The sequence below is a fragment of the Melampsora larici-populina genome (assembly GCF_000204055.1).
Source record: "Melampsora larici-populina 98AG31 unplaced genomic scaffold MELLAscaffold_26, whole genome shotgun sequence".
Taxonomy (NCBI): domain Eukaryota; kingdom Fungi; phylum Basidiomycota; class Pucciniomycetes; order Pucciniales; family Melampsoraceae; genus Melampsora; species Melampsora laricis-populina.
Window position 1 is genome coordinate 342677 of NW_006768790.1, and position 25819 is coordinate 368495.

General features: G+C 39.7%; 7 protein-coding genes across 7 annotated transcripts; 2 read left to right on the top strand and 5 right to left on the bottom strand.

The window, feature by feature from the left end:
* Nucleotides 1-4938: 4938 nt before the first annotated feature.
* On the top strand, nucleotides 4939-6507 carry MELLADRAFT_78206 (Hypothetical protein; the record flags this gene model as incomplete). The annotated part of the gene is made up of 4 exons (XM_007411624.1): nucleotides 4939-5301; nucleotides 5379-5551; nucleotides 5632-5832; nucleotides 5902-6507. The coding sequence occupies 4 exons, from the start codon at nucleotides 5168-5170 to the stop codon at nucleotides 6087-6089; spliced, it is 696 nt and encodes a 231-aa protein (XP_007411686.1).
* Nucleotides 6508-7868: 1361 nt separating this feature from the next.
* On the bottom strand, nucleotides 7869-8754 carry MELLADRAFT_88366 (Hypothetical protein; the record flags this gene model as incomplete). Its single annotated transcript, XM_007411728.1, has 4 exons — nucleotides 7869-8017; nucleotides 8092-8292; nucleotides 8375-8547; nucleotides 8621-8754. 4 exons carry the CDS (start codon nucleotides 8752-8754, stop codon nucleotides 7869-7871), a joined length of 657 nt encoding a protein of 218 aa, XP_007411790.1.
* A 471-nt stretch (nucleotides 8755-9225) lies between these two features.
* On the bottom strand, nucleotides 9226-11568 carry MELLADRAFT_48962 (uncharacterized protein; the record flags this gene model as incomplete). The annotated part of the gene is made up of 7 exons (XM_007411727.1): nucleotides 9226-9627; nucleotides 9731-10149; nucleotides 10271-10543; nucleotides 10606-10743; nucleotides 10819-11008; nucleotides 11093-11279; nucleotides 11360-11568. 7 exons carry the CDS (start codon nucleotides 11532-11534, stop codon nucleotides 9564-9566), a joined length of 1446 nt encoding a protein of 481 aa, XP_007411789.1.
* Nucleotides 11569-11996: 428 nt separating this feature from the next.
* MELLADRAFT_107943 (uncharacterized protein) lies at nucleotides 11997-12973 on the bottom strand (the record flags this gene model as incomplete). Its single annotated transcript, XM_007411726.1, has 2 exons — nucleotides 11997-12734; nucleotides 12845-12973. The coding sequence occupies 2 exons, from the start codon at nucleotides 12971-12973 to the stop codon at nucleotides 11997-11999; spliced, it is 867 nt and encodes a 288-aa protein (XP_007411788.1).
* A 1568-nt stretch (nucleotides 12974-14541) lies between these two features.
* Nucleotides 14542-15263, bottom strand: MELLADRAFT_107944 (uncharacterized protein; the record flags this gene model as incomplete). Its single annotated transcript, XM_007411725.1, has 2 exons — nucleotides 14542-15018; nucleotides 15135-15263. 2 exons carry the CDS (start codon nucleotides 15261-15263, stop codon nucleotides 14542-14544), a joined length of 606 nt encoding a protein of 201 aa, XP_007411787.1.
* A 3503-nt stretch (nucleotides 15264-18766) lies between these two features.
* MELLADRAFT_88369 (uncharacterized protein) lies at nucleotides 18767-20288 on the top strand (the record flags this gene model as incomplete). The annotated part of the gene is made up of 3 exons (XM_007411625.1): nucleotides 18767-19310; nucleotides 19423-20198; nucleotides 20268-20288. The coding sequence occupies 3 exons, from the start codon at nucleotides 18767-18769 to the stop codon at nucleotides 20286-20288; spliced, it is 1341 nt and encodes a 446-aa protein (XP_007411687.1).
* Nucleotides 20289-23108: 2820 nt separating this feature from the next.
* On the bottom strand, nucleotides 23109-25553 carry MELLADRAFT_72246 (uncharacterized protein; the record flags this gene model as incomplete). The annotated part of the gene is made up of 9 exons (XM_007411724.1): nucleotides 23109-23284; nucleotides 23352-23457; nucleotides 23528-23705; nucleotides 23803-24058; nucleotides 24137-24233; nucleotides 24303-24509; nucleotides 24638-24655; nucleotides 24750-24770; nucleotides 24854-25553. 9 exons carry the CDS (start codon nucleotides 24909-24911, stop codon nucleotides 23224-23226), a joined length of 1002 nt encoding a protein of 333 aa, XP_007411786.1.
* Nucleotides 25554-25819: the final 266 nt, after the last annotated feature.

The following is a 25819-nucleotide window of genomic DNA, read 5'->3' on the forward strand; positions in this document are numbered from 1 at the left end:
AATTTAAGCTACCCAAGAAGAAGCGAGTCGCTTCTTTGTCTTTTGAAGACAAGTCAAAGAAACGATCAGCTACCCCAAAGTCTATTGGTATGTTTCAGTCTAGTTCTGTTCAACATCAATAGTTGATCTTACCAACACATGGCTGACCAATTTGAAACATCAGGCGACAAAAATCCTGTCACAAACGCTCCTTTGCTGGTAAAGAAGAAAGTCGTGAGTTGAAGTGAGATACTTTCTTACAAATCGTTGAATACGACTTTAATCTTGTGCAATTCAGAAACCTCGAGCCCTCTTTAAGAATGAGAGTATCATAGATGCAAGCGCCACTGGGAGCACTAGCCCGATCGTCCTAAATCAGATTGTAAAGTGGCACAATCTCTACATATCATCGTTTATCTGGTCTGACCAATCGTGTGTGTTTTTTAATCCTCACCCACTTTATTTTTGTAGGAATACAATGATGTACCAGTCAAAACTCGTGATCAAAAGTCAAACTCAACTTTTCCCACGCTTTGCGTTTCTGAAGTCAGCGATGAGGATGAGAGAAAGGAACTGTTGTCCCTTCAGGATTCCTTGGTTCCAATTGCGAAGGTACCAGTAATGAACGACAAGCCACTTATTGCAACTACTGATATTGAGGTGTCGAGTGTCAAACAAGAAGAAGTTCCATCACCGAAACACTTGGATGTGGATCAAAAAGCCTTGCATTATGAAGATTTGATCTGCTTACAAGAAATTGATATCCTTGGTCTTGAGAATCATAGTCGGTCCATTTCTATCATGCACTTACAAAAGATTGTTGAGACTTTATTGTTGATTTATAGCGTCTAATGTACAAATTAATTTGACCTATTGATTACACTTGAACAGTAACAGGCGCCAATATCCAGCCTATCACGCCTATTCAACTTAGCTCGATCAAATTAAATCCTGGTGCAAATGAGATCAAATCAGGTGTTCAGGTTTTTCAAGAAGTCCAAAGTAGGGAGAAACTCCGTGAAAAACAAAGTGAGATTCTTGTTTCAGGTACACTTTGCGTCAGTTGAATTAATCCTTATACATTTGTGCGGACATCTTTCCCAGTATGCGACCTCAAAAACCAAGTGGAAGATCTCAACAAGCAAGTCTTACGCCTTGTGAAGCAAATGAAGCACACAGAAGAAGGTCTTCAACATGCAATCGAAGCAATCAATGGTATGCTGGAGAAGAATTTGGAGGACTTAAGCAACTCTGAAGAAAGTTCATCCTCGGCTTCTGAAGAACATTAAAACTAAATCCCCCATTTGATACATCTGAGTTCTGATGCATAATCCATCATCGCACTTTGTTGTCTACATGTCTTATTGTATTCCTTAGTATTTCATTTCTTACTTGGCTCATTTGATGTCTGAATCGGAGATAAATTAAAGTCGATATTTTGGAAAACAACAGTTTGTCAGCTGTCACAATCTCAGTCAAATAAAGCTGAATGTAAACCGGTAATGGTAAAATTTGTATGTAAATGAGTTGTTTTGTTCAGTGAGATATATTTGGAGTTGATCTATTAATTCCACATCTCACGGGCTTGTGTCAAATTCCAATACTGCTCTGGTGGAACTGGTATGAAAACCAAAATCAGCAAACAATCCTGCTCCATCAATAATGATTGAAACTTCTCAAAATTACAAATAGAACAGATCCACCAAGTCAGGTGTAATTTAGTGCTCTGGAAAACATGTCAGATCACATTTAATTCATCTCATCAACAGGTAATGCCTTGATATATTACATAGTGTGAAGTAGACATTGGCTACTTAGCACATTTGCCTAATCTGGGTCAACTTTTTTGCTTAAATAAATTTACCTAATCCAGTTAGAAAACTTTTTTTTTTTTGTAGTGTGACATTGCATCGGTGGATACGAGGACAGGCAGGCTTCCCCAACTTGCAGTTCCCCAAATTATGCGCAAAGCAAAACTGCTCGCGCTCCGGGATAAGATCAGAATCTTCAACTTCATACAAACCCTTATGTTTGTAAGTTGACTGATAATAATTCGGCGAATGTTGAGATCTCGAAGTCGAAGCGCGAGGAGACAAATTTCGTTTAGAGCTTTGAAAAGGAGGATTTTGACGGCCTCCACCAGACGGTCGAGCGCCCGTTGAACCCATCGAGGGCTTCTCTTCAAAAGCCTTGTGCATATACCTTGTCCTAAGTGTTCCAAGGCTCTGATGCCCCCAGTCACCAAACGAAATGTCTTGTCGAGTTGCGAACTGACCCCTGAGTGCCGCATCGAAGTTCGCCACGCAGGTCCAATCGGCCTTTTGCCCATTCGACATGAATTCTTGCTTGATCCAAATCGAATATTGAAGAAAATACTTAAAGCCTTTAGGGAAGGCTTCTTGGTAAGCTTGCTGAAGGATATCAAAGTAATAATACCAATCTTGGATGTCGTCCAGTTTTTGAGATACCTTCTTATTTTGAAGCTCAATATCTTTATCCTTACTTGCCACCATGAGACTCGTAGCCATACCCCTCTTCTCCGCCATATATTCTCCTTTGATTCTTCAGAGGTCAATATACTTTCCTTGTAATAATTCTTTAGAAAGATTAGACGGAAAATCAGCTGGTTTAACCCTATTGTTAAACCCTTCGACAGCTTTTGTAAGATTGCGAGCATAACCTCGAACTGCTTGAGAGAAAGCGATGGCACTTTCCGAGAGATGTTCTGATGCAGACGGGCCAGTGTCGCATCTATCGACCCATTCCCATGACTTCTGCATCTTTCGTCTCTTTCCATCTTCCTCTTCATCCTCAACTTCATCATCACTTTTATAACTTCTATTTTTCCCTGCTGGCGTTCTAGGCACAAAGGGAGAGTGAGATCTGGAACGTCTAGGCCCATTTTGGGAGTCCAGGAGATCTCTGGCCTTCTGGGCATTGTCGATCTCTTCTTGGGTAAGGATATGAATACCACCTCGTGAGCGGTTGCTTTTAGCCAGAGAAGGTCGACGACTTCTTTCACGACTTCTTTCCCTTTCTGGGACATCAGGCGGTAAAGCTGGATTGGTGGATAAGTCGAAGACGTAAACCGTGTCTTCGTCAGATGATACCGGGTTAGTAGGAACGGGACCTTCATTAAGGAAAATGGGTCTGTTCGCTTCTCTATCCAACTCGATGAGGTCAGATGCAAATTTTGACCACTGCTTATACCAATTCTTGGATGAATAAGGCACAATTGTTGAAAATAAAGATCGGACCTCGGACATGGTCTTAGCATTTGAACCACCGGCCGATTGATAATCGGTGGCCAAGGTGGCCAGCTTTGCGGAAACCACTCTAGCGGCTTCAAAATCATGGCTGCCATCGTCACTCATGGATTAGAGTGGAACAGTAATAAAAGGAAGTTGAACGGTTTTTATAAGACAATTGAATGATAAAAACGGTTTTTTAGCAAAAGGATAATCAAAAATTTTTATCGACCTTTCCTATCTGTTTTGTTGTGAATAGTCGCGAAATATAAGAACTAAACTAGTTTACCGAATAAGATGATATTGAAGTTTTGACGAATGTAAACACGATGGGAAGATGAATAAAAAGGATGGTCAACAGCCTATGACATCATCCTTGTAAGTGACTGAAGTACAAAAAGAATGTCCGACCTGTCAGTAACTTTACAGGTACCGTGCATTCCAAATGAATCACATTCCCATTGGTTAATAACACTACACAAAATGTCATCTTTACTGGGCGGTAAAGAAAACTACTGACATAGAAAAGTCCTGAGGCAACAGGAAGAGAGCTAAAAATCTGAAAAAATATGCACCTTGTTCCTAGATGTTGGGGCGTCATGACGAGTATTTTTTTGTATTTTACACGCAGATATTGGTTCATGTACTAACAATAAAGGCTGAGAATCATCAAAAACCCACCTGTAACAATACCTGAAATTTGGCCCTTGACTTTGAAGACAGGATTTTGGAATCTTCAAACATCAATAACTTTTGCAGTTCTGAATCAAATCACTCGATTTGAAGTGCATTAAAAAGGTGAGCCTTTCCTCTACATTTTTCATTGAGACATCACATCTGTAGCTGGTCTAAAAAAGATCCTACAGAGCTATTCATGCAGAACTGTTTGAACATATGTAGAGTGTTTAAATGACTAGATAGCACCTTACTAACATTATGAAGTGTGAAGGAGAATAGTTCAGCTTTTGCATGAACCAAAAATCAAGATATTTGGAGCAGAATTGCAAAAGTTATTGAAGTTTTTAGACCACAAAATATTGTCTTCATACTCATGACCCAAATTTCAGGTATTGTTACATGTGAGTTTTTGATGATTTTCAGCGTTTATTGTTAGTACATAAACCAATATCTGCGTGTAAAATACAAAAAAATACTCATTATGACACCCCAACATCTAGGAACAAGGTGCATATTTGTTCAGAATTTTAGCTCGCTTCCTGTTGCCTCAGGACTTTTCTACGTCAGTAGTTTTCTTTACCGCCCGGTAAAGATTACATTTGGTGTAGTGTAACGAGTTACCAACTCCTAGTTGAATCAGGTTAAATCCTGTTGAGTTGCCATTTGCCGTACGTGTAGAGGAGGCGCAGAGGCAAACGCGGTGGCTTTGTTTAAAAACGACGACGGTGAAGTTTGAAGTCGTGGAAAAAACCAATCATGCATCTTATTCAACTTTTTTGTGATTTCTTTCTTGATCCAGTGCGAAAACAATTCTCAACAGAGGCTGCTTTGAGCATTTGCTTTTGTTTACAATTGTTACCTTTAATGATCTTGTTTGTGTAGAATTTGAACGAGTTGAGAAAAAATGCAATTTTTATTTGAACTTTTGAACACTTTCGTTCACTTGATTCCGCATTCTTCCTTTAATTGAAGTTGAACAGGAAAGAGAAGCATACAAAGTACACAACCATGTCCAGAAATACACAGTTCAACGTTTTACAATCTCACGCGCTCTCTACCTTTTATAGGCTTGAGAGTTGAGAAGTTGAATTTGCCAAGATTTCCTTAACAACACCGTCACAAACATCGATCTTCTAATCTTGTCACCGCCTCAGCCAGTCTCATCTAGTCAACGTCTTCCTTCAATCGATCCCTTCTCCTTCACTTCGATCATCAACTTCATTCTACCTCACAAAGTTTTCTAAACACCACTTCATCACATCATGTTCTCTAAAGCCTTTGCTTCGCTTCTAGTGGCTCTTATCTCCCTTCATCTTACATCTGCTCATTTCACTCTAGACTTTCCTGCTACTAGAGGATTTGATGAAGACAAGGAACCATCGTTCTGCGGTGGCTTGTGAGTACTTGACCGTTTTTCATTCAATTTCTTTCATCAACTTTCGACTTTAACACTTAACGATTTTCTTTGACTAGCCCTACCAATGCTTCGGGTCGTCAACCATTTCCTCTCTCTGGTGCTGCCCCAGTCCGCATCACTTCGCATCACGATAATGCTCAGGTAGCCATCATCCTCAGTGTACAACCCGATCCAACCAAGTTTGCTGATTTCAATAATACTGGGAAAGTTAGCTATTTGATGCCATTCGGTAAGTCATTTCAAAGTCATAGGAGGTCGTTGAAGTTGATCTTGTAAATTGATTCGCTCTATGGATCGATCTTTTCAAAGCCAATATCAAGGGTCAACAAGGATTTTGTTTCTCGGTTGATGTTGGAGCATTAGCCGCTCAAATCTCACCAGCTCCAGCGAACGGTACTCTTGCTACTCTACAAGTCGAATTCAATGGAGGTGATAACCCATTATTCCAATGTTCTGATTTGATCTTGGTTCAAAATGCCAGTATCGCTAGTAATGAGACTTGCTCTAACAGTACGTATGAATCACACTTTGTCAATAACTTTCAAACAATCCCTTTCCTTACTCATGTTTTTTTCTTAGCTACCATCGTCACTCCTTCATCCAACTCGACTTCTAACTCGACTTCCTCAAGCCCTGTCTCCAACTCTACCTCTGCTGGAGGTTCAAACGCCAGTCAAGGCGCTAAATCTGGTGCTGGTGTCAACATCATCAACTTTACTGGTTTGGTCGGTATGATCATCATCAACACCCTTGCTATTGCTTTGTAGAATGTACAAACATAACTAGGAGCTTTGCACGGGGTTTTGAAACCCATTATGGTTTTCTTGACTTGAATTTATAGCTTAATCCTTATGTTTTGTGCACATCTTGAGGCTTGTTGATAATTTTGTAAAACTTTTTGACTTGAGATGCCCAAAACCTTTTTGTTGGTATATCAAGTCTAAGTTTAAAACATAAAAAACTCACCTGAAACTGTTAACAATTCATCAAATTGAACGTATCAAAGATTATAAAGTACTACCAGTTTTTTCTCTTACATCCCTACTCATCTTTTTCCCATTTTGTATCTTAAATTAATCTTTTCTCATTAGGATTTGAATGTGAGGTGTTTTCCTTGTTACTTTTGGATAATGGAACTTTGATGAAGTCTTTCATGAATTTGACTACATGTAAAGTTTAAAGCTTGGAAAAGGTTGATTTTGAAGAGTACAATCAGATTTGTGCTGTTCATGCTGTTTCTTTATCTCTTTTCAGACAAATGATAATGCCAAATCAACTCCTGATGAACACATTGGTGGAACAATGCAGTTGTGGACTTTTCTCAGACATCACAGAGAGTTGAATGTCTCAAACTGAAAATCTCAAGCTTTTGAAGCCAATCAATAAGCATAGACATGGAATATGGTTAGATCCTGATTGTTCATCATACACAGGTGTAGTGATGATTTCCATCTATCTTTTCTTCTCTGTGATGAACTGCAAGACTGTTTCACTTGGTATCCAATAACCACTGAAACCTATTCAAGGTATTTTGCAAGGACATCCTCAAACAAAACAGTCTTTAAGAACACAATTTATTCTATTGGGATAATATATGTATATATCTTTTGGCTTATTTAGGCTTTGTGCTATAGTCAGATGATGTTCAATATGGGAGATGTCTTGATTTAGAAAAGGGAAGTCTCTTTGTCATGTGTTTGCAGAGCTACAAGGCAAGTGAACTCTGTGCATGGTATTCTACTCTCAGGTCTATTTTTGATTTGACGTACAAATAGTCCAATGGAAGAAAGGTGTTAAAGTGTGGATATGGTGTCATATCAATCTGCAGGCTAGGATTTGTTTAAAGGATGTGGTTTGTCTGTTATAAGCTTGGCCCAGAACAATCTTTTTGCAAGTCTTCAGAGGTTGATGAGAGAAGAGTGAGCACTGTGTTTTGATGGGATGTGTGACTTGATCTTAAGATTTGGTTCTTGCATTTTTTGCCTCAGATTCTCTTGTGCTGGTTTGTGGTCTTGGCAAATCAAGAGAGAATTGTCAAATGTCTCAAAACCCTCCTAACATTTTCATAAAGGGTTTATTGGTTACTGGAATTGATGTAGATGAGCTTTGAGTTCACAAGAGAGAATAATGTATGTACCTTGTAATATTTGGACTTGATAGTCAGATCAACAAAAAACTTCTTAACCATGCTTGTATCTATTGAAAGTGAAATCAAGGAAACAATATCATATCTGAATCCTGATCAGAAAAAGTATAAATCAATTTAAGATAGAAAAAGAAAAGGACAAAATATTGTAAAATGAGTGAGCGTAAAGATTGAAGAAAGTTATAGTACATTATAATCTGTGAATATCTATAATTTCATAGAGGATACTCAGAATTTTTGTTCAAGAATTATTCAACAATCTTTCTCAAGTCAAGTATTTTGTTTTGACAAAATTGTCAACAAACCTGGAAATGTGCACATCTCAAGATGATCAAGCTGTACAATTCATTTAAGAAAACCATGATTGACTTCAAACTATAACTCCTGGTAGCTTTTTATTCTACAAAGCAATAGAAAAGGTACTGATGATGATCAAACTGATAAAAACAGTAAAGTTGATAGCATTAACAGCAGCACCTGATTTAGCACCTTGGCTAGCATCAGAACTTTGAGTGGAGATAGAATTGGATGAAGGAGTGACCATGGTATCTAAACAAACAGTACAGATAAGTCAAGTGAATCATTCAAAAGTTTTTGACAAATTGTACATAATCAATACGTACTGTTTGAGCAAGTCTGATTACTAGCAATACTGGCATTTTTGACCAAGATCAAATCAGAACATTGAAATAATGGATGATCACCTCCATTAAATATGACTTGTAAAGTAGCAAGAGTACCATTGGTTGGAGAAGGTCTGATTTGAGTGGCTAATGTTCCAATATCAACCGAAAAACAAAACCCTTGTTGACCCTTGGTATTTGCTTCTAAAAAAGAGTCATCATGGAACAAAATCAATATATGAACTCAATTTCAATGTTTTTCTTTGAGTTTGAACTAACTTACAAAATGGCATCAAATAGTCCACCTTGCCAGTACTATTGAAATCTGAAAACTTGGTGGGATCAGCTTTCACACTGAGGATGATAGCAACTTGAGCATTATCATGATGTGAAGTGATGTGCACTGGGGCAGAACCGGAGAGAGGAAACGGTTGACGACCCGAAGCATTGGTAGGCCTTGAAGTGAAAGAAAAATATTGATGTAAGTGTTAAAATCAAAAGAAGGATGAATGAGATAAAAAAAACTCACAAGCCACCACAGAATGATGGTTCCTTGTCTTCATTAAATCCTCTTGTGGTAGGAAAGTCTAAAGTAAAATGAGCGAATGTAAAATGAAGGTAGAAAAGAGATACCAATGACGAAGAAAAGGTTTTAGAGAACATGATGTGATGAAGTGAGTGTATGAGATTTGAGAAAATTCAAGGAAGTCAATCTTCGTTATTTTGTTGTCAAGGAAGTCTTGAAAGATTGTGATTGAAGATTTTGAAAGAGTGAAATCAAAGTAAAAAACCAAGTGAAGGAATGGTTGTGCATTCGGTATGAGATCTGAATCGAATAGAGTAACAGGCTGAGTGTATCTTGATATCTGGTCATGAATGTTGCATCATGCGTGTGTTGAGAAGTCGCTCATACGTATCAGCGCTTTTGCTTTTGTCGCACCCGTTCAAACTGTTTGATGCGACTTTGATGAGGAAGAATGACTAAACCGCGTGGAGCATGAGCTTGAAGTTAAACAACTGTTCTGATATACCATGGAACACTTGTTTGGGTATGAATTTGTGGCTTCGCTCGGTAAAGGTGATCAATTTATCCATTCAAGCATCTCACATATCGATCTCTAGATGTTCTGGATGAGCGACGAAGTGATTATGTTTTACATTGTCGGATCTTCGGGCATGAATCAAAAATGTGTAACACCCTTCAATGATGGATGTAAACAATGTCACCGAGACGACTCGATGGCTTCGGAGGCTGTGTCCCAAGTCGAGTGCGATATCGTGATGTGACATGCTGATTCTGTGAAACGGCGCAGTACTGACAGCAACTATCAAATAAAGAGTGATTTGGTACATACAAACTTCCATCTAGATTACTATCAATCATCACGATCAAAAGGTAGGTATACAAAAACTTATAAATAAGGAGGTAAAGTAGAGATAAATACAAACATGAAACTTTTTCTTGCCAGTTATCAAGTAGGCTTAACGGTTCCTTCTTCTGTAGGGTGACTGAGCTTATGACTAGCTTCAAAATATCTACCAAAGATCGAAAAGGAAGATAAATCGTCAGTTCTTATATACCAATGTTTCCGCTCAAAAGATTGATAAATCAGAACAAGTATAAAAGAAAATTACTAACCGATTTGGATGAGAAACGCTTTCACTTTGACCCACACCTTGACCTTTTTTGACCCCATATTTCTTATGATGAACTTCAAAAACACAAGTACAAGATAAATGATAAAGAGAAGATTTATTCCAATTTAAAATATCTTTGATTTCATTTGAATTTGAATTCAGACCATAAGATTGAGTTAAGAATTGAGTTAAATTAATTGGAGTGAATTGTTTGAATGGACAACCATGTGAATCGGATGGACCTGCTCCGTTTTTGATGATGGTTGTACATGGCATCGGTTGGTAATTTTTTCGACTTCCTTCTAGACCATAGTTATGTCGAATACCGTATCGGTAATCTTTACGAAACTTGTCATCAGAAACATTACAAAAAGCTTTTCTCCAAAAGATGAGTGCTTCATCTACTGGTAAGCCAATTCCCTATTGGATTCATAGATCAAAGTGACCCCATGAAAACAAAGTCAGTGGAAAATCTTTGTACGAAACCTCATAGATGGATCCGAGAAATGGATTCGATAAGAAAAAGAATTTGAAACATTACCTTTAAGAATAAGTTGAATTGTTGTCTTCCTCCATATTTCAAATGTTTGTCTTTTCGTAAGATATTCCATAAATGTCTCATACAAGGTGGGAAATGTTGTTTTGCGAGATCATCAACCATATCTGATGTGAAGACTGCACTATCAGGATCACCTGGATTCCGTGCAACGTATTGTGAACCGGAGATTCCAGCTAAGAAGTTGAGAGAAAGATGTTCCAGTACGGGTAATAGTCTTGAATCTTCGTCGAGGTCGGGAAGATGCTTTGATGTGATCTGCGATGGATTCAGTTTGATCAGACTGGGACATCAGGAGATCAAGTAACAAAATTACTCACTTCTAATGCTTTTTTCAGACGAGATGAAAACTCTTGAAAGATGATAGAGGCTTGATCTTTTGAAGAGACGTAAGCATAACCAGCTTTCAAGTAAACCTTTCTTGATGAGACGAGATCTGGAACTTTTGTCCAACGAACCTATGTTGAAAAAGATGCAAATGATCAGTTATTGAAGATTTAAATGCATCATAATTCACTGTGAGGAAGAGGTACTTTGTAATATGTATCTTCATTAGGATCTTTCATCATGGTCTTGATATGTGTTACTTCATTCTGATCGACTTGTTGCCAATCAATCTTTAAAGAAGGAATAAATTTGATCCTTTCTAAAGTATCTTCAGTTTCAAATCTGAATTTGAATAATAAAGTTTCAGCGTTTACAAATCGAGAGCTAAGTTCTTCACTATTTTCGAATCAAACCAAATCGAAAGAAAATGATATAAGTAAACGATTCAAAATTGATAGGATAATTCGAAATCTTTCTTACGATCTACAAAAAGCTAATCTTAGGATATAATGAGAATAATGATCGATTTTTCTTTGTGAATCTAAATCTACTGATTTTGCTGTATTGGCAGATAATGGTAAACATTCTTTACATCTATTTGTTAAGATCGGTTTAAGTTCTTCAAATGATCGATTTCTTGATAAACTATTTTCAATTTCAGCCAAAACTAATACATTATCAAACAAAAAAACATCTATGAGTTGTTTATTCGATTGATCAGATTTCAAAATCTCAGATTGTGCTTACCTTTAAGACGATTTATAGCCCAAGTTTCGAATTGATCGATTGTGATATCAGTAGTAGGAGGTTGAGAGTAAAAGTTTAATCGAGTTTGATATTGTAGTGTTGATAAGATAGGATCGTTGAGGTTGTTGGATTGAATACCGATTCCAAGTTCAGCACGAGCTTTTGAGTTGAACATGGTCTTGGTCTTGGTCTTGGTTTTGTAAATGAAGTTGGTGGAAGTGGCTTGACGGTTGGATTCCAAAGCAGCGAGCGTGAACCTCGAAGACGCGACAAGTTCAAGTATATGTCACGTGATCATCCTACTATGTACAACATGTCACTGTTCACATAATCGAGATGAAACTCAGACTCCGCAAATTTTTACCAGCCAATGAACGGGAAGTCAACAATTCACAAGAAGGAAGATGAGCAAATTGAAAGCTAGAAGAATGCGTATGACTTTGTCCTATCCTATGCTCATCTTCAATTCACAAGGGCTGGAAAGATATCTGGGTTTCACGATAGTATTGATTACGCCTTCTTCATAACAAAAGCATAGGAAGGTATAGCTTAATGATAACTGATTGAGTGAGGAATTATGAAGACAAATTTAACATATATTTGAAGACTACTAGACATTCACTAACACCAAAAGTCTTCACATTAAACCTCCGAGTCCAGCAGGCTTATCAAGCTTGGCATCAGCACCACTTTTAGTCGGATCAGCACCAGCTTTGGCATCAGCACCCGCCTTGGAATCAAGACCGGTCTTACTATCACCATCAGTCTTTGGTTTGCTATCGAGCTTCGCATCAGCACCGGCCTTAGGATCCGCACCAGCCTTTGGTTTACTATCAGTCTTCGCATCAGCACCAGCCTTGGGATCCGCACCAGCCTTTGGTTTACTATCAGTCTTCGCATCAGCACCAGCCTTGGGATCGGCGCTAGGCTTAGCATCGGCACCAGTCTTCGGTTTGCTATCAGTCTTCGTGTCAGCACCAGCCTTGGGATCGGCGCCAGTCTTAGCATCAGCTCCGGCCTTAGCACCACCCCCGAGACCACCTCCTAGTGCTGGTAAGCCTCCTCCTAAACCTCCAGCGGCTCCTGGAGGTTTGGCGCCACTACCTAGACCAGAACCACCACCTAGACCAGAACCACCACCTAGACCTAGACCAGAACCACCACCTAGACCTAGACCAGAACCACCACCTAGACCAGAACCACCACCTAGACCAGAACCACCACCTAGACCAGAACCACCACCTAGACCAGAACCACCACCTAGACCAGAACCACCACCCATTCCTGGCATACTACCCCCCTTTCCTCCTCCAGCCATTCCGCCAAAAGTTCGTTTCACAATAGCATGAATATGGTTTGGTGCCGGTTCTTGGAACTGATGAAGAGTAATGAAAGCCAAAGAATTAGACATATGAGGATGGATTTAAAGTAAGAAAATTTGTAGTCGATTGATAAGATGACGAAAAGAAGAGGAAAAAAACGTACGAGAGTAGATCTAGGGGTGATTGAGGGAATGTTTCTTGTTTTGAGATCATTGAGATTATTGACTGGAGATCCGTAACAGGTTGAAAGAAGAACAATCAAAAGAAAGGTGAGATTTTTGAAACTAGACATCTTGTATGTAAGAATGGTTTGTTGTTGAAACAAAAGGTTTATAGAAGAATGGATTGAAGATTTGTTATAGTAAGAAAATCTGAAAATGATGATGTTAAATCAAAAGTAAGAGAGAAAAAAGTCGTGTGATGGGTTGAAACAATATGTACAGTTGAAATTAAATTGGTTTGCGAGGCCCGCTAGACTCGAAAGAGATGAGATAGAGATTGATGTAGATGCGGGAGTTCTGATGCACTTGAGAAGTGTTGGTTTATAAGCAAAGAAATAATCTTTCAACATGCTCGACGAGTCATATTTTTCGCCACGAGGCACCAAGGTAAGGGGGACTTGGTGGCGAAAAAAACCTTCTTGCCCTTCTGTGGAGCGAGCAACGCGGAAATCGATGAAGGATCCCTGTCAAATTGTGCAGAGTGAGGATAAGACGTATAACTCGCGGGAGCCTATGACGCCTGGCTGAACTTTCGGCAGTCTATGAAGTCATGGAGGGTTTGAAATCTAAATCGTCTTTCGAACAGTCTCAATCGGCCTCAGGCATGACGTTAAAATCAATCACTGGATGCCTTGCTCAAATTCCCCCGCACTTCATTACACCTTTCACTGCACTACCGAACGCACTCTCAGCTCACGTCCAAGTCTATCACCTCAGCGCCACGATAGGTGACTCTTTGTGAATCTAGACTTTCTTGGAACTTTGGTACCTGTCTTATTTTAACGAGACGTCATAAATTTGGGCTAATCGTTGCGATCTAGAAAGTTTTGGTTTACAAAATTGTTTATATTCATGCAAAATTACCTACAAATCTTTATTACATGAAATCTTTGGAGCAAAGAGGAGTGAGATTCCCCGCGCGCTGTTGAACAAATTGGATGGACTGTATAGAGTCATAAATAGGCTGGGGTAGGAAAAAGATTAATCAAACTGACATGTAAGCGATCGGAGGCAAGTTTTTGAAAGTATTTTGAAGACATGGTGAAGAAGATTTTTGGGTGAAACAAAAACTATCAAACGTTTTTCGACCATCAACCAGCTTGAATGATCGAGGTGCTGGGTTTCCTTGATATTGAAGTTGGCTAGGTTTGATTGACTGGGTTTCAAGTCACGGGACACGAAGAGACAAAAAGTTCAAGTACTGTTCCGAATCCATGCCATGAGGTCAATTATTGCATCTCACTGGGTTGGGATTGAGGTAGCGTGGAATGGCTTACTAATACTATCATTCCATTGCGTTTCAAAATTGTCTCCTTTACATCTGGGTGCCACGCTTTCACCGAGCTGTGACTGAAGTGCGTCATGATAGCTGAGCAGTCGAGTCATGAAAAGATTGTAAAGCATTAGACTCAAGTGTAGGAAATTATCATTTGGCGAAAATCTTAAGTAATTATACATCCTTGCCAAAAGCTCAGGAAAGTACACTTTATTTACTGATAAAAAATTGAGTGAGGAATTATATTGAATACAAGTTGTACTCGAACAAAACTGCTTCGCACACCGAGGACTACAACTTCAAGAAGATCTAGCTGCCAATCTATCACCAGCAATATCACATTTTATGCAGCACTATCACAAGTTAACTTGACTCAGCACCAGCGCCAGCATCACCAGCAGGCTTATCTTCGCCAGCAGGCTTATCTTCGCCAGCAGGCTTATCTTCGCCATTAGGCTTAGCAGCGGCATTTGTCTTAGCAGCACCATCTGTCTTACCAGCAGCGCTACCCAGTGCTGGCATACCTCCTCCCAACGCTGGAAAGGATCCACCTGCTCCTGGAATAACACCACTCGCGCCAGTTTTGGAATCACCTCCAGTTTTGGAATCACCTCCAGTTTTGGAATCACCTCCAGTTTTCGCAGCACCACCGCCTAATCCAGCAAGACCTCCCAAACCAGGAAAGCCTCCTGAAGCACCGGCTCCTCCAAAACCGGGCATTCCACCCGTCCCATGGCCTCCCCCAAATGCTGGCATACCAAATCCGGGCATGCTGCCTCCCATTCCACCAAAAGTTCGTTTTTCAAAGGCTTGGTTGTGATCTGGCACCGGTCCTTGAAGCTAAACAAAGCAAGAGAAAATCAATGAATCAGCGTCGTGTTGATTGATGAAAAAACAGATGGGTTTTTCGATATGTTGAGCCATCAAGGTCAAGGGTAAAGGAAGAAAAGACTTACAAGATTAGATCTAGCGACGATTGTAGATTCGTGTGTCTTTTCAAGTTCATTAAACGAAGCGATTGGTGATCCGTTACAGATTGTAAGTAGGAGAGTTAAAAGAATGGTAAGACTTTTAAAGTTAGACATGATTTATAAAATGAAGATGAAGATGTATCAAAAAGTTGTCAAGATGTAATCGAAAAGAAACAGAAAGAAATTTGAAAAGTTCAAGTGACGAAATGAAAAGAAGTTAACGAATAAAAGGTATGTACAATTGAAAAGAAATTGGTTGGAAAGATCCACAGGACTTGGTAAATGTGGGTTGAGAGAATGATAATCTGCCTGAGAGGCACTGGCTTATAAGGAAGCAGAAGACCCAAAATTCGCTGAGATCCTCAAGTTGTTTCTTCGTTGAACAGCTGTGGTACGGGTCTTCTTTCCCTTCTGTGAGGTAAGCCGCCCGAATCCCAATTGGGATTCCCTGCCACGTTGTATAGAGGAATCGTGAAAAAACGCCTAGTTGAACTTCATGAAGTAAGGGAGAAGGTGACATTGACTTCTTCTTTTAGGATACCTTGATCAGGTTTTCGACGTAGATCTGAATCATTGGAAGTTTTCAATCTTTCACACAGCTCGAGTGCATCACGACACTTCATTCACTTCGTAATAGCGTAGCTCAAATTTCAGTTTGCCATGTTAGTTGCAAGCTCGAATGATTACTGCCAATTTACATCGTTTCCTCAGGGAGGTTGTCACGCCTAGCGTTAAGATTCATTGTCGTCATTACATTGTACGAGTCAATGTGCTCAGATAGAGTGACGAAGATGATCATAACCCATCGCTCATTTAGATTGGCTGTGTAGGTTTCCATTCCTCTGTTTACAGCACGGAAGCCTTTTTTTTTACAAAATATTGATATTTACAGCGAAGCAAAAGAAATCATACAACATGCAATGCATTTATTTATTTATACAAGCAAGATAGAATAAGCGAGTGAAATGCAGGCAGCTAGTTGTCTAACAAGATGGGTTTGGGTGATGGAGAATACTTGTGCAGGGTAACTCATGATGAATAAAGATTTCATCGGAATCTGAACAATTCGAGTTGAATGTTTTAACGGCCCAAAGGGCCGCTGCCCCGGTTTCTAGTCTCAACAGGACCTTTGTTTTGATTATTAGTTGTGTGTCCATTGTTCTGGCCCTGGCGCCCATCCGCTGGGAACCGTTTTCCGAGTCCAAGCTGATAGAAAAGAAGGCATGGCTCAGTGATTGGAATCGATGTATTTGATTCTTGATGATCAATTCGAAGATTAGAAAATAACAAAATAACTTACGAATTCAGATCGAGCGATAATTGGATGACCATTCAGCGTTGAAGTTGGGGTTCCGTTACAGATAGCAACAAGGATGGTTAAGATCAAGGTGAAATTGATGGTATTCAACATGATATGTTATTTTCAGAGAAAAAGGTTCTAAGTAAAAAATGTCAAGGTTCACGGATAAGGCTTGGTATGGACAATGGAAATATTCTTGGATTGAGACAGATACACAGATTTGCTTTGGAATAAGATGAGTACTGACGCTATATGTGAGATTGCGAGCGTCCCTTTTATAGTCACAAGGAACCATGCCTATGAGCTTAGAGCATCCACTATGGGTGCGGTAACCAAGTGATTTATCGTAACTTTAACGCTAAATTATACACAGGTCCACTATGGACCTGTTTTAGACTTGCGGTCCGTACGACTGCATCAAATCTTGCTCTCCGTGTGTTCAAATCTACGCAAGCCTACGACTTGATTTATCGTAGGAAATCAAGTCAAAACTACTGTTCCCAAAACTTCAAACTGCATATGAAACTTCATTTCTCAAACTTCAAACATCAAAACCTCACTTTCGAACTTCAAATTTCAAACTTCATCCTCAAATCTCAACTTCGAGATATCACATCTCGGAACATTGCACTTTGAATTGAATCGATTTCAATCACAACATCACCCTATATCTTAATCTTTTGCGAGACACCTTAAGAATTGAGGTGCACAATAGTCAATTGCTGAGTAGGCTGAGCTCGAGCTCAATCTGTTTGGAATTGAGTCTGAAATGGTGAAGGTGGTGTGTGAAGCCTATAAAACAAGATTTCTAGACAAGTTGCTCAAATTCTTGATGTTCCTCATCATTGTGGTTTGAAGACTTCAAAAGACAGTCGATGTGTCTCTTCAAGGAACTTGTAGTGGGCATCTGATGGATGGTTTTTCGGATGGGATTTGTGAGAAAGATATGATAAATCATCGCAAAATCAAACCACTGTGGATCTGGTTGATTCACAGTGATTTATCGTAGTTAAATCAGACATTACATCAATCCGTAGTGGATTTCATGCGGTTACCAACTTAGGTAAAACACGCGTGATTAAATTTCGCGGTCAGGAACGCAAAACTTACGATAAATCACCATCATGATAGTGGATGCTCTTAGAGCATCCGCACTCGTGCGGTAAATCGAGTGCGGTAAGGTTAAATTTAACGCAACCGCGGGGTCTTTTCCGCACCGGTGAACAATTAGCCCCGCGGTAGTTAATTTTTCATCAGTTTGCGTTAGCGAATCGGTAAATCTACCGATTGGCTAACGCATGCGGTAGCACACATCACAACCTGTTCACAGCAACTACAACTCCAAAAACTCAACTCAGCCCAATCTCCAATACCAAAGTCAACAACAAACATCGTCTTTTCACCTCTCTCACCCAGTCACATGAATTGAATCAAGACCTTTTAACACCAATTGATGTTTTTACGATTGTTTTTTTTGTTTTTTTGTTCTAAAATAGGTCGTTTGAAAATCTTCAACTCGACTTCAAACCAATCGAATCAATATGAAGAATTTCAGACTTCACATATGTATAGAGATAGATGAGAAAATTGAATTCTAAAGACTAATGACTGGAAGACTTTTAAGATCAAGAGATACAAACCAAACAGTTGAAAAAAGCTGAATCAAACATTAAAAAAAGTTTGGATTGGTTCAGATTGTTCATCTTTCTTGTGTAGTTTCAAATCTTTATAATTTTCACAAGATCAATAGATGTATTCAAATATAGCCTTTGTTTTCTTAAACTTGAAATCGTACTTGAAAAATTGAATGTTACCTTACTGCATGACCACTGCGGAGCACATGCATTATCGGTAAAGTTACAAACGTTACAGTGCTACTAACACAAACGAGTGCGAAATTTGGCTGAGTTAAGTCATTTTTTGCTTAATGTAGCGGTTGTTACCGCACGTGACCAAGTTAACAACCGCAAACGAGTGCGGATGCTCTTATGGAATCTTCTTTTCGAAGTAGAAAGCCACCGTGTCTGGCGTAGGTTTTCGACATTCGTTGAGGTTGCCTTGCCCAAATTATTGCTCGATTGATTTTGTAGCCAAGCTACATCATGAGAGTAAGCTTAACTAAGCCCCTCTTTGCGCGTTCGCCGCGCCCTCAGTTAAGCTTATCATGAGAGTCACGTTTACACATGATCAAGGCTTTTCCATCGCGGTCCTCTGGACACGCGATGTTCGACGCGTGGACTGACTATGTAACAACACCAAACGTTCACCATTTCGAATTCGAGCTTCCTTATTATCCACACTTGCAATATCGATAATCATGAAACCATCAGAGGAAGAACTCTCATTCGCATCTACTTCATCGGAGTTTATAATTTGCGAAGACTCAGAACCAGAACGACTTGCGGAACTTTCAAAACAAACTAAACCATCAAGTTCATCTTTGGCCATTCATAACTCAAGAGAACCTCATTTAAACAAATCATCAACAAATATCATTAAACCCAATAAAAATGAATTGAAATTAGCTTCCAATCTTACTTTCAAGTCAAAGTCTCCATATTTTCAAAAGGCTATCATTCCTACTGAGAGTGGCAAAATCGTCTCGTCGGTCCACAAGCTCAGTACATCGAACACAACGCGAATAGAGGAATCATCAACAGCAACAAAATGTTCTTCTCTCGACAAACAATCGCTACCTGAGAATCTTGCTACGTCAATCAACACAACTTCAAATGCTATCGATGTTCATGCTGAAGAACGCGGAACCAACTCGATCCACGTAGAGACAGATAGTAGCATCGAATTGGGAAAGTCGAACGTATCGCGCTTCATAGACCGGCAATCTTCAAGGGGTAGCAAATGTGAGATCGTTATCCTTCCTGGATGAAGTTCCTTCAGGAGCTTTGTCGTGGTGAGAAATGGAAAGCTGATTGTTGTCTCATCTCCCGTTTCTTTACCTTTGGTATATAACAGCACCTAGCATACCACCTAAAACAAGGATCAGAGCTATCTCTGTAAAATCTGACACCATCAGCGCTAGTTCAAATAGTTCATCTGACGAAAGTGTCGATATCCCATATCATACTCTTACTCGATTGAATAGTTGTCCAGCTTGTTCTGATGATTGGAATACATACAAAGCACCAAGGTCTAAATTAACTCATATCAAAAAATGTGCCAAAACAAATCTCATACGTCCTAAAGATATTACGACTCGAATTCAAAAAATCTTAGATAAACAAATCACGAATGATACCGATTCTTCTTCATTACTTGATCTTCATATTCAAAGTAAAAATGTACAACTTAATATATTAGAAAAAGACCCTCAAGTTCAAAAATCATTGAAAAATGATCTACTTTTTAAACCTCCTCAACAAAGTAGATCACACCAACCGAATCCTTCTACATCTGGACCAACTCATCATACGGCAGAGAAGCACTTTATCGGCTCTGCGGATAGTTCTATCCGGTCTGGAACGCACGACTTACTACACCCTGGTAATCTTCAGGCTTTGAAAGGCGACACCGAGCAAGCTAATCATCCACCCGCAACGCCAGCATTGAATTCTGGAGATGAGCTTGCTACCCCATCTCCCCCAGATCTCATACATAGTTCGACATTATTGGCACAAGCTAGATCACGAAGTCGTACTCGCAATTCCTTGATCTCTAGTAATGGGAAGACACCTTACACTTTGTGGGATGCCGCAGGCGGTCATGATGGCTTTGACTTTCAACGGTCAGTTGTGAGTTCTCTGATCATAATGTCATGCCTCAGCATACTATCACAAGCTGATTCCATTGACGCACCCAAGATCACCCCGAGAGCACAATGAGAGCCTGGATGAAGCTGTACCGAATATGAATGAAATCAGTGGCGTGGAAGCCACACCACGTGAACCAAAAGCCCAAAATTCTCACAAAGAAGCGTTTGAAAATGAAATTTCTGATCAAAATCTTGAATCAAGTACTAATAGAATTGATGATTGTAATATAGAAAGAATCCCAAGTTTTGAAAAATGGACAAGAAAAGAAATACAAAATGAAAATGAAAGACTAGGATTTGAAGATGCAAGTGATGCATCTAGTTCGATTTTAATTCAAAGGGCAAAAGATGCTTGGAGTGAGACTGTATTAGAAGTTTTAAGACTTCAAGAGCGTCATAATTATCTTTCTTTAGAAGATGAGTCTAGTTTTGAAGAAGGTGATATTGGTCAGAGGGTTTTAGATGAAGGATCGGACATGGATCAAAGGCACACTGGTTCATACAAAGAAGCCAGTAGGTTTGATCAACAAGGATTATCATCCCCAACATCAAGTCAACAAGGTGAGCATCATACGGGGGGTCTGCACATATCTTCATACTGTGGTTATCCACGTTGAAAGCTGATAAATGGGCGTTTGACATCACTTGTTTTCACTAGGTACAAAAGCAAATCGCAAAGTCACGGCCTCAAATACATACATTAGTGGTACTGGAGGCGGCTATGCATCTGACGAGAGCCAAATTTCACGACCAGGTACTGATCTAAATGTTGACGATAATGACAGCGTTTGCGGCGGAGAGCTGGAGTGGATACCGTCTAAGCAAGTAATGCCAGATTACAGTTCCTATTCAAAATCAGCACTCGAAGTCGAGTATTTCAGCTTACATAGCCTACAACAAGACCAGAAACCAACTTCTGAAACCTCATCACCACCTCCGGCACTTCCCAAAACAAAGCCAGCAATATTAGCTAGAGTGATCAAACTTTGGGAAGCGATTTATAACCGGGAACTAACAGATGAAGGATTAAGTCAAGTTTCAGATCTCAAGAAACAGAAAAAGATCCCAGTACCCAAGAAAAACAAATTGTCATCTGAGGAAATAGATGAGCTTCTTAGTAGAGTTTGTGTAGAAGATGAGAAATTTTATATGGAAATCTTGAGATATGAGGTAAGAAAATTTATACCAATCTAACAGTCTACACAACCAATGACTAATTTTGTTTTTGGAATATTTATTATTCCTCGTGTACTTTTTTACATCATCTCTTACTCGACTATATCAAAGCCTTTCAAATTATCGGTCTTTGAAAATAAAGTGGCTGATGCTGTAAGAATAGAAAACGCTAAACCTATTTCAAGTTTAATACTTAGTAAATGGCTAGATTGGCAAGCTATTTCTTATTTCACATTGGATCCTACTGTCAGTCGTAAGCGACATTGAAGTATCGTTTTTTTATTTGATTCGATTCGTAAGTTAGATAAGTCAACGTAATGGGATTGGAACGTCTTCTTCATGGAAAGTTTTGTTCAAAGAGCTGTGATGAGTTCTGATGCATTCAGATTCGCTCTCATACCATCAATTATTTTTTCTCTTTACGAGTTAGGAGTCTTGAGGTGCTTGGCCAGATGAGATTAGGATATGATAGTACTGTCAGGATTTGAAAATACAATAAATGAGTGTCTAGCATATGATGGATGGTCCAAAGCAGAATTAGAACTTGCCTCAACTCGATAACCTGGTCCCTTGACTTTTTCTCACACCTCACGCGTTGTCTTTACATCCTCCAATGCTGTCCAAGCGGGTAATGACTCTGGATCACGAGTATGACCGGCATGACTACATATTGCAAAATCCGGGGTTTTCATGTATTGAGACAAGCTCCGGGCAAAGCGTGCGGTTGGTGGGCTTTCGTTAAAAAATCTGGCTCCCCAAAAGTTGGGTCGAGAGCAGAAGTTTGAAAACAGAGTCAGAAACAGGGGACTCGGAGATCAGGGAGATCACTGTGCGGCTTTTTGCTCATTGGGGTCATCTTTTGCGACCATGATATCAGAAGTATAAGACAAAAAATTTAACATTGGAGATGTTCAAAACTCTTGACTCGACCATCCTCTGCAGCTTCTTGTAACAAAGGTGGCCATAATAGAGGGCAAAGGTGATTTGAATTTTGCGAGAGACGATAAAGCACTATTAGCTTCATCATTCTCATCTGAGGTTCAAAATTTTGTGCACTCATCCCTTAGTCGACCTCAAGCTTCCCGTTGATAGAGATTCACTAGGATTCACTATAATTGTCTGAACTTCGATACATACAGACTGTTCTAATTTATTCTCGATCGGGCTCTGATACAGTCTGATACTCAATTATCATGATTTCATTTGATAATGAAGAGAAGGGATGTGGATAGACATCACCTGTTCCTCAATCCAATCTCCAATAAAGCATGCCAAGCTTCCATCTACCCTTGGACTTTCAGTTTCACTTAATGCATTCGTGGCACTGATATCATAGCTTTGGCCCCGATGAAGATCAGTCAAATTCAGAGCTGAATAGTTTCTAGGAGTTAAACTTTAGAGGAGTTTTTGTTTCAAGAAAAGTCAACTTGAATCTTCCAAGATTACCGAAGATTACCGCCCACGTTAGCAAAATCAACTCCAGAGACCTTCGAGAGCATGCACAAGTAATGTCAATCCGCACAATCTGATCGGTAGCTATCAGGGCAAAGGAAACGTGAAATCGACATGGTTTTATAAGTCAGTCAACCCTGTGGAGAGGCTTTTGACAACATTCGAGCTGTTACTCTAGCAACCGCTAGCGTTCGAGTTTGATCACAAATCGCCTCGTACGTGCAGTACAGACAGTGGGTCGAAATCAATCCATTGGGAAAGTCATAAGGATACGAAGCGCGGTGGTAAGTTGCAATTAGTTTAGTTACTGCAGAGGCAAAGTGGTAGTATGTGACAGCTGAGAAGACGGAACAGAAAGGAGGCGGTAGCAATTCCAGTTAGGCTGCACTTGACCCACTTGTCCCAGGCTGGTAGGGGGTTATAAGCATCTTGGAAAATCTGTTTGGGGTTGATTAACATTAAATCAGGCAAGTATCTATACTTCCTATAAAATGAAAGAGCGTACTTTTTGATCCTTTCTGTTCCCCTGACTTCTTCCGTCAGCAGGGGCATTTTGACAATGTGAAAATCTTCAATGTACAGATCGTGGATCTCTCGAAGATATTTTTGTTCTGAAAGTCACAGATGATCAATCAATACAACAAAGTAAAACTGGTTCTGACAAGATATCATGAAACTCACGCATTTTGTAACGAGTATTGCACTGGTCGCAATCACTGTTCTTTTTTGGGAATAAGAGTTGGTTGACCACAATACAATGGGTGTCGATTTCATAACTGGTGAGTTCTTGGACCAATCGTTCAGTTTCGTACAATGACAGAAATTCTGAAATGCAGACACAGATGAATGTTGTCAAATCCTAGCACATGAAAGGACACAATAAGACAAGAAAATCAAACCAACACATCAGTAAATATACTCATGACAGTCTATTGATAGACCTAGATTCTACTCACTGGGTCTTTGAATTGGTTGTTAACCTCGGTGATAACACCTCTCATGTCTTCCAGTTTGCCAAACATCTCATCCGTGTTAGTGTTCACGCCCATCATTGAGCCGAACTGTTGCATCATGGGTCCAAAGCGACCACTCAATGTCGAAAGCTTGCCTAGGGCCTTTTCGAGAACTGCCGGGAAAGACAAGAACCTAAGTGTGTGCCCAGTAGGAGCAGTATCGAACACGATAACGGAATATTTCATCGACTTCACATGCCTGTCAGAGGATGATCATTGTGAAAATGAATCAGTCTTGATAATCAATCGCATTTTTCAGGAGCAGTGGCCAGCTTACTTCATGATTTCAGCAAACCCCATTGCTTCGTCGACTCCAGGAATTGCAAAGGCTAAGTCTTGCATCATGCCACCCATACCACCTCCTTGTGCCTCCGCTAAACCCATAACAGCGAAGTTTTAGAGCATGAAGAAGATCAAGGTATGAATTTCATAATGGATCTCACACTGCTCGACCATCTCCTGTAAGCTTGAGTTAGGGTCGATCTCCATGGCGTAAAGATTTTCAAAACCGTTTACGAGAGTTGCATCTTTTCCAAACTTCTGACCAAAAGCGTCAGAAAGATTGTGTGCGGGATCGGTAGATATCAGGAGCACTGATTCTCGGCAAGAGGCGAGCTGGACCGCCAAGGAACATGATGTGGTTGTTTTGCCTGGATATAATTGAAGATGACTGGTAAGTATTGATTTTGTCTTCGAATACTGTGGTAGCCCGATATAGGGAGACTAAAATCCAGGATCTAACAGGATTAGTACTACAATATGCTCCAAAGCAACATACCTACACCGCCCTTGCCTCCTATTGATCGGGTGGTTTGCATTTTGCCCATGAAAAGAAAAGACAGAGGTTTGAGCCAACGGCAAAATCGAGTTCAACATCTTGGTTCACGCACCGCAAAAGATCCATTTGAGTGCTGCAACGACAACACACAAGTTAGCAGTGAAGGAAAGCAGCGCAAAGAGATGATAGCTCATATTGTCAAAGCCACACACTGACATTTCTGATCGAGTACATTTTGCAGCGAAGGATCAAGCATTTCTGATTCGTCGGCCATGGCGCGCTTGAGGAAGGAGTCGAAGCAAAGAAAATTCAGGGGGTTTGACGAGCAACTAGAGGATATGGTTGTCGAGGTGTGGTGGTTGTAGATCGACTGCCACTGAGCGTGATCGACTTCCAAGTTCCAACGAGTCAATAATAGCCCGGCCCTGAGTACTCGGTGATGCGTGCGGTACACCTGTATGTAAACTGGGATCGGTCGTGTAATCACAATTTTTGTAATGTTCCATCCCAAGAAATGGAAAACACAATCTCACCCTCTCAGAATCCCAATCTCCTGCTTTTTTCCGAGATAAATACCATAAAAGTGGTTGTTGTGGACTGTACAACCAAACTGAAATTTCAGACACGGACCAATCTAATTTGATGTAAAAACAACAATACCTAATCAATCAACTGGTTCTCCTGATCAATATACCTCAATATCTCAATCAAATCACAATGATTATTAATCAGTTTTAGTGGAGTCTCAATCTCCACTTGATCACACCGGTGCTTGATCATATACCTCCTAAATATCAATCTTCATATCTTCTCCTTCTTGGTTTGTGTAACTGATTATTATCAATTGGATTGAATTGTAGAATAGATTGTTCAGATGAAGTAGAAGCTTATTTGATTGAAAAAATCAAAATCATTCAAAGATGATTAGAAATCAGAATGGTTGACACATGGTTTGGAAAATTATTTAGATTCATTTTGGATGAGAGAGAGGGAGAGATGTGGGATAAAATATCAGACTTACTTTTCATGAGTCGAGATCTCTTTGCTTTTGTTTTGGAAATGTGGAACTCCTATACAAAGCATTACCCATTAAGGCGTGCCAGAATCGCAGTGGTTGAAAAGGTGCCTGCAAAGAGAAATGTCCATTTAGATCGACTATCTTTAAACTTACTTAATTGCTTC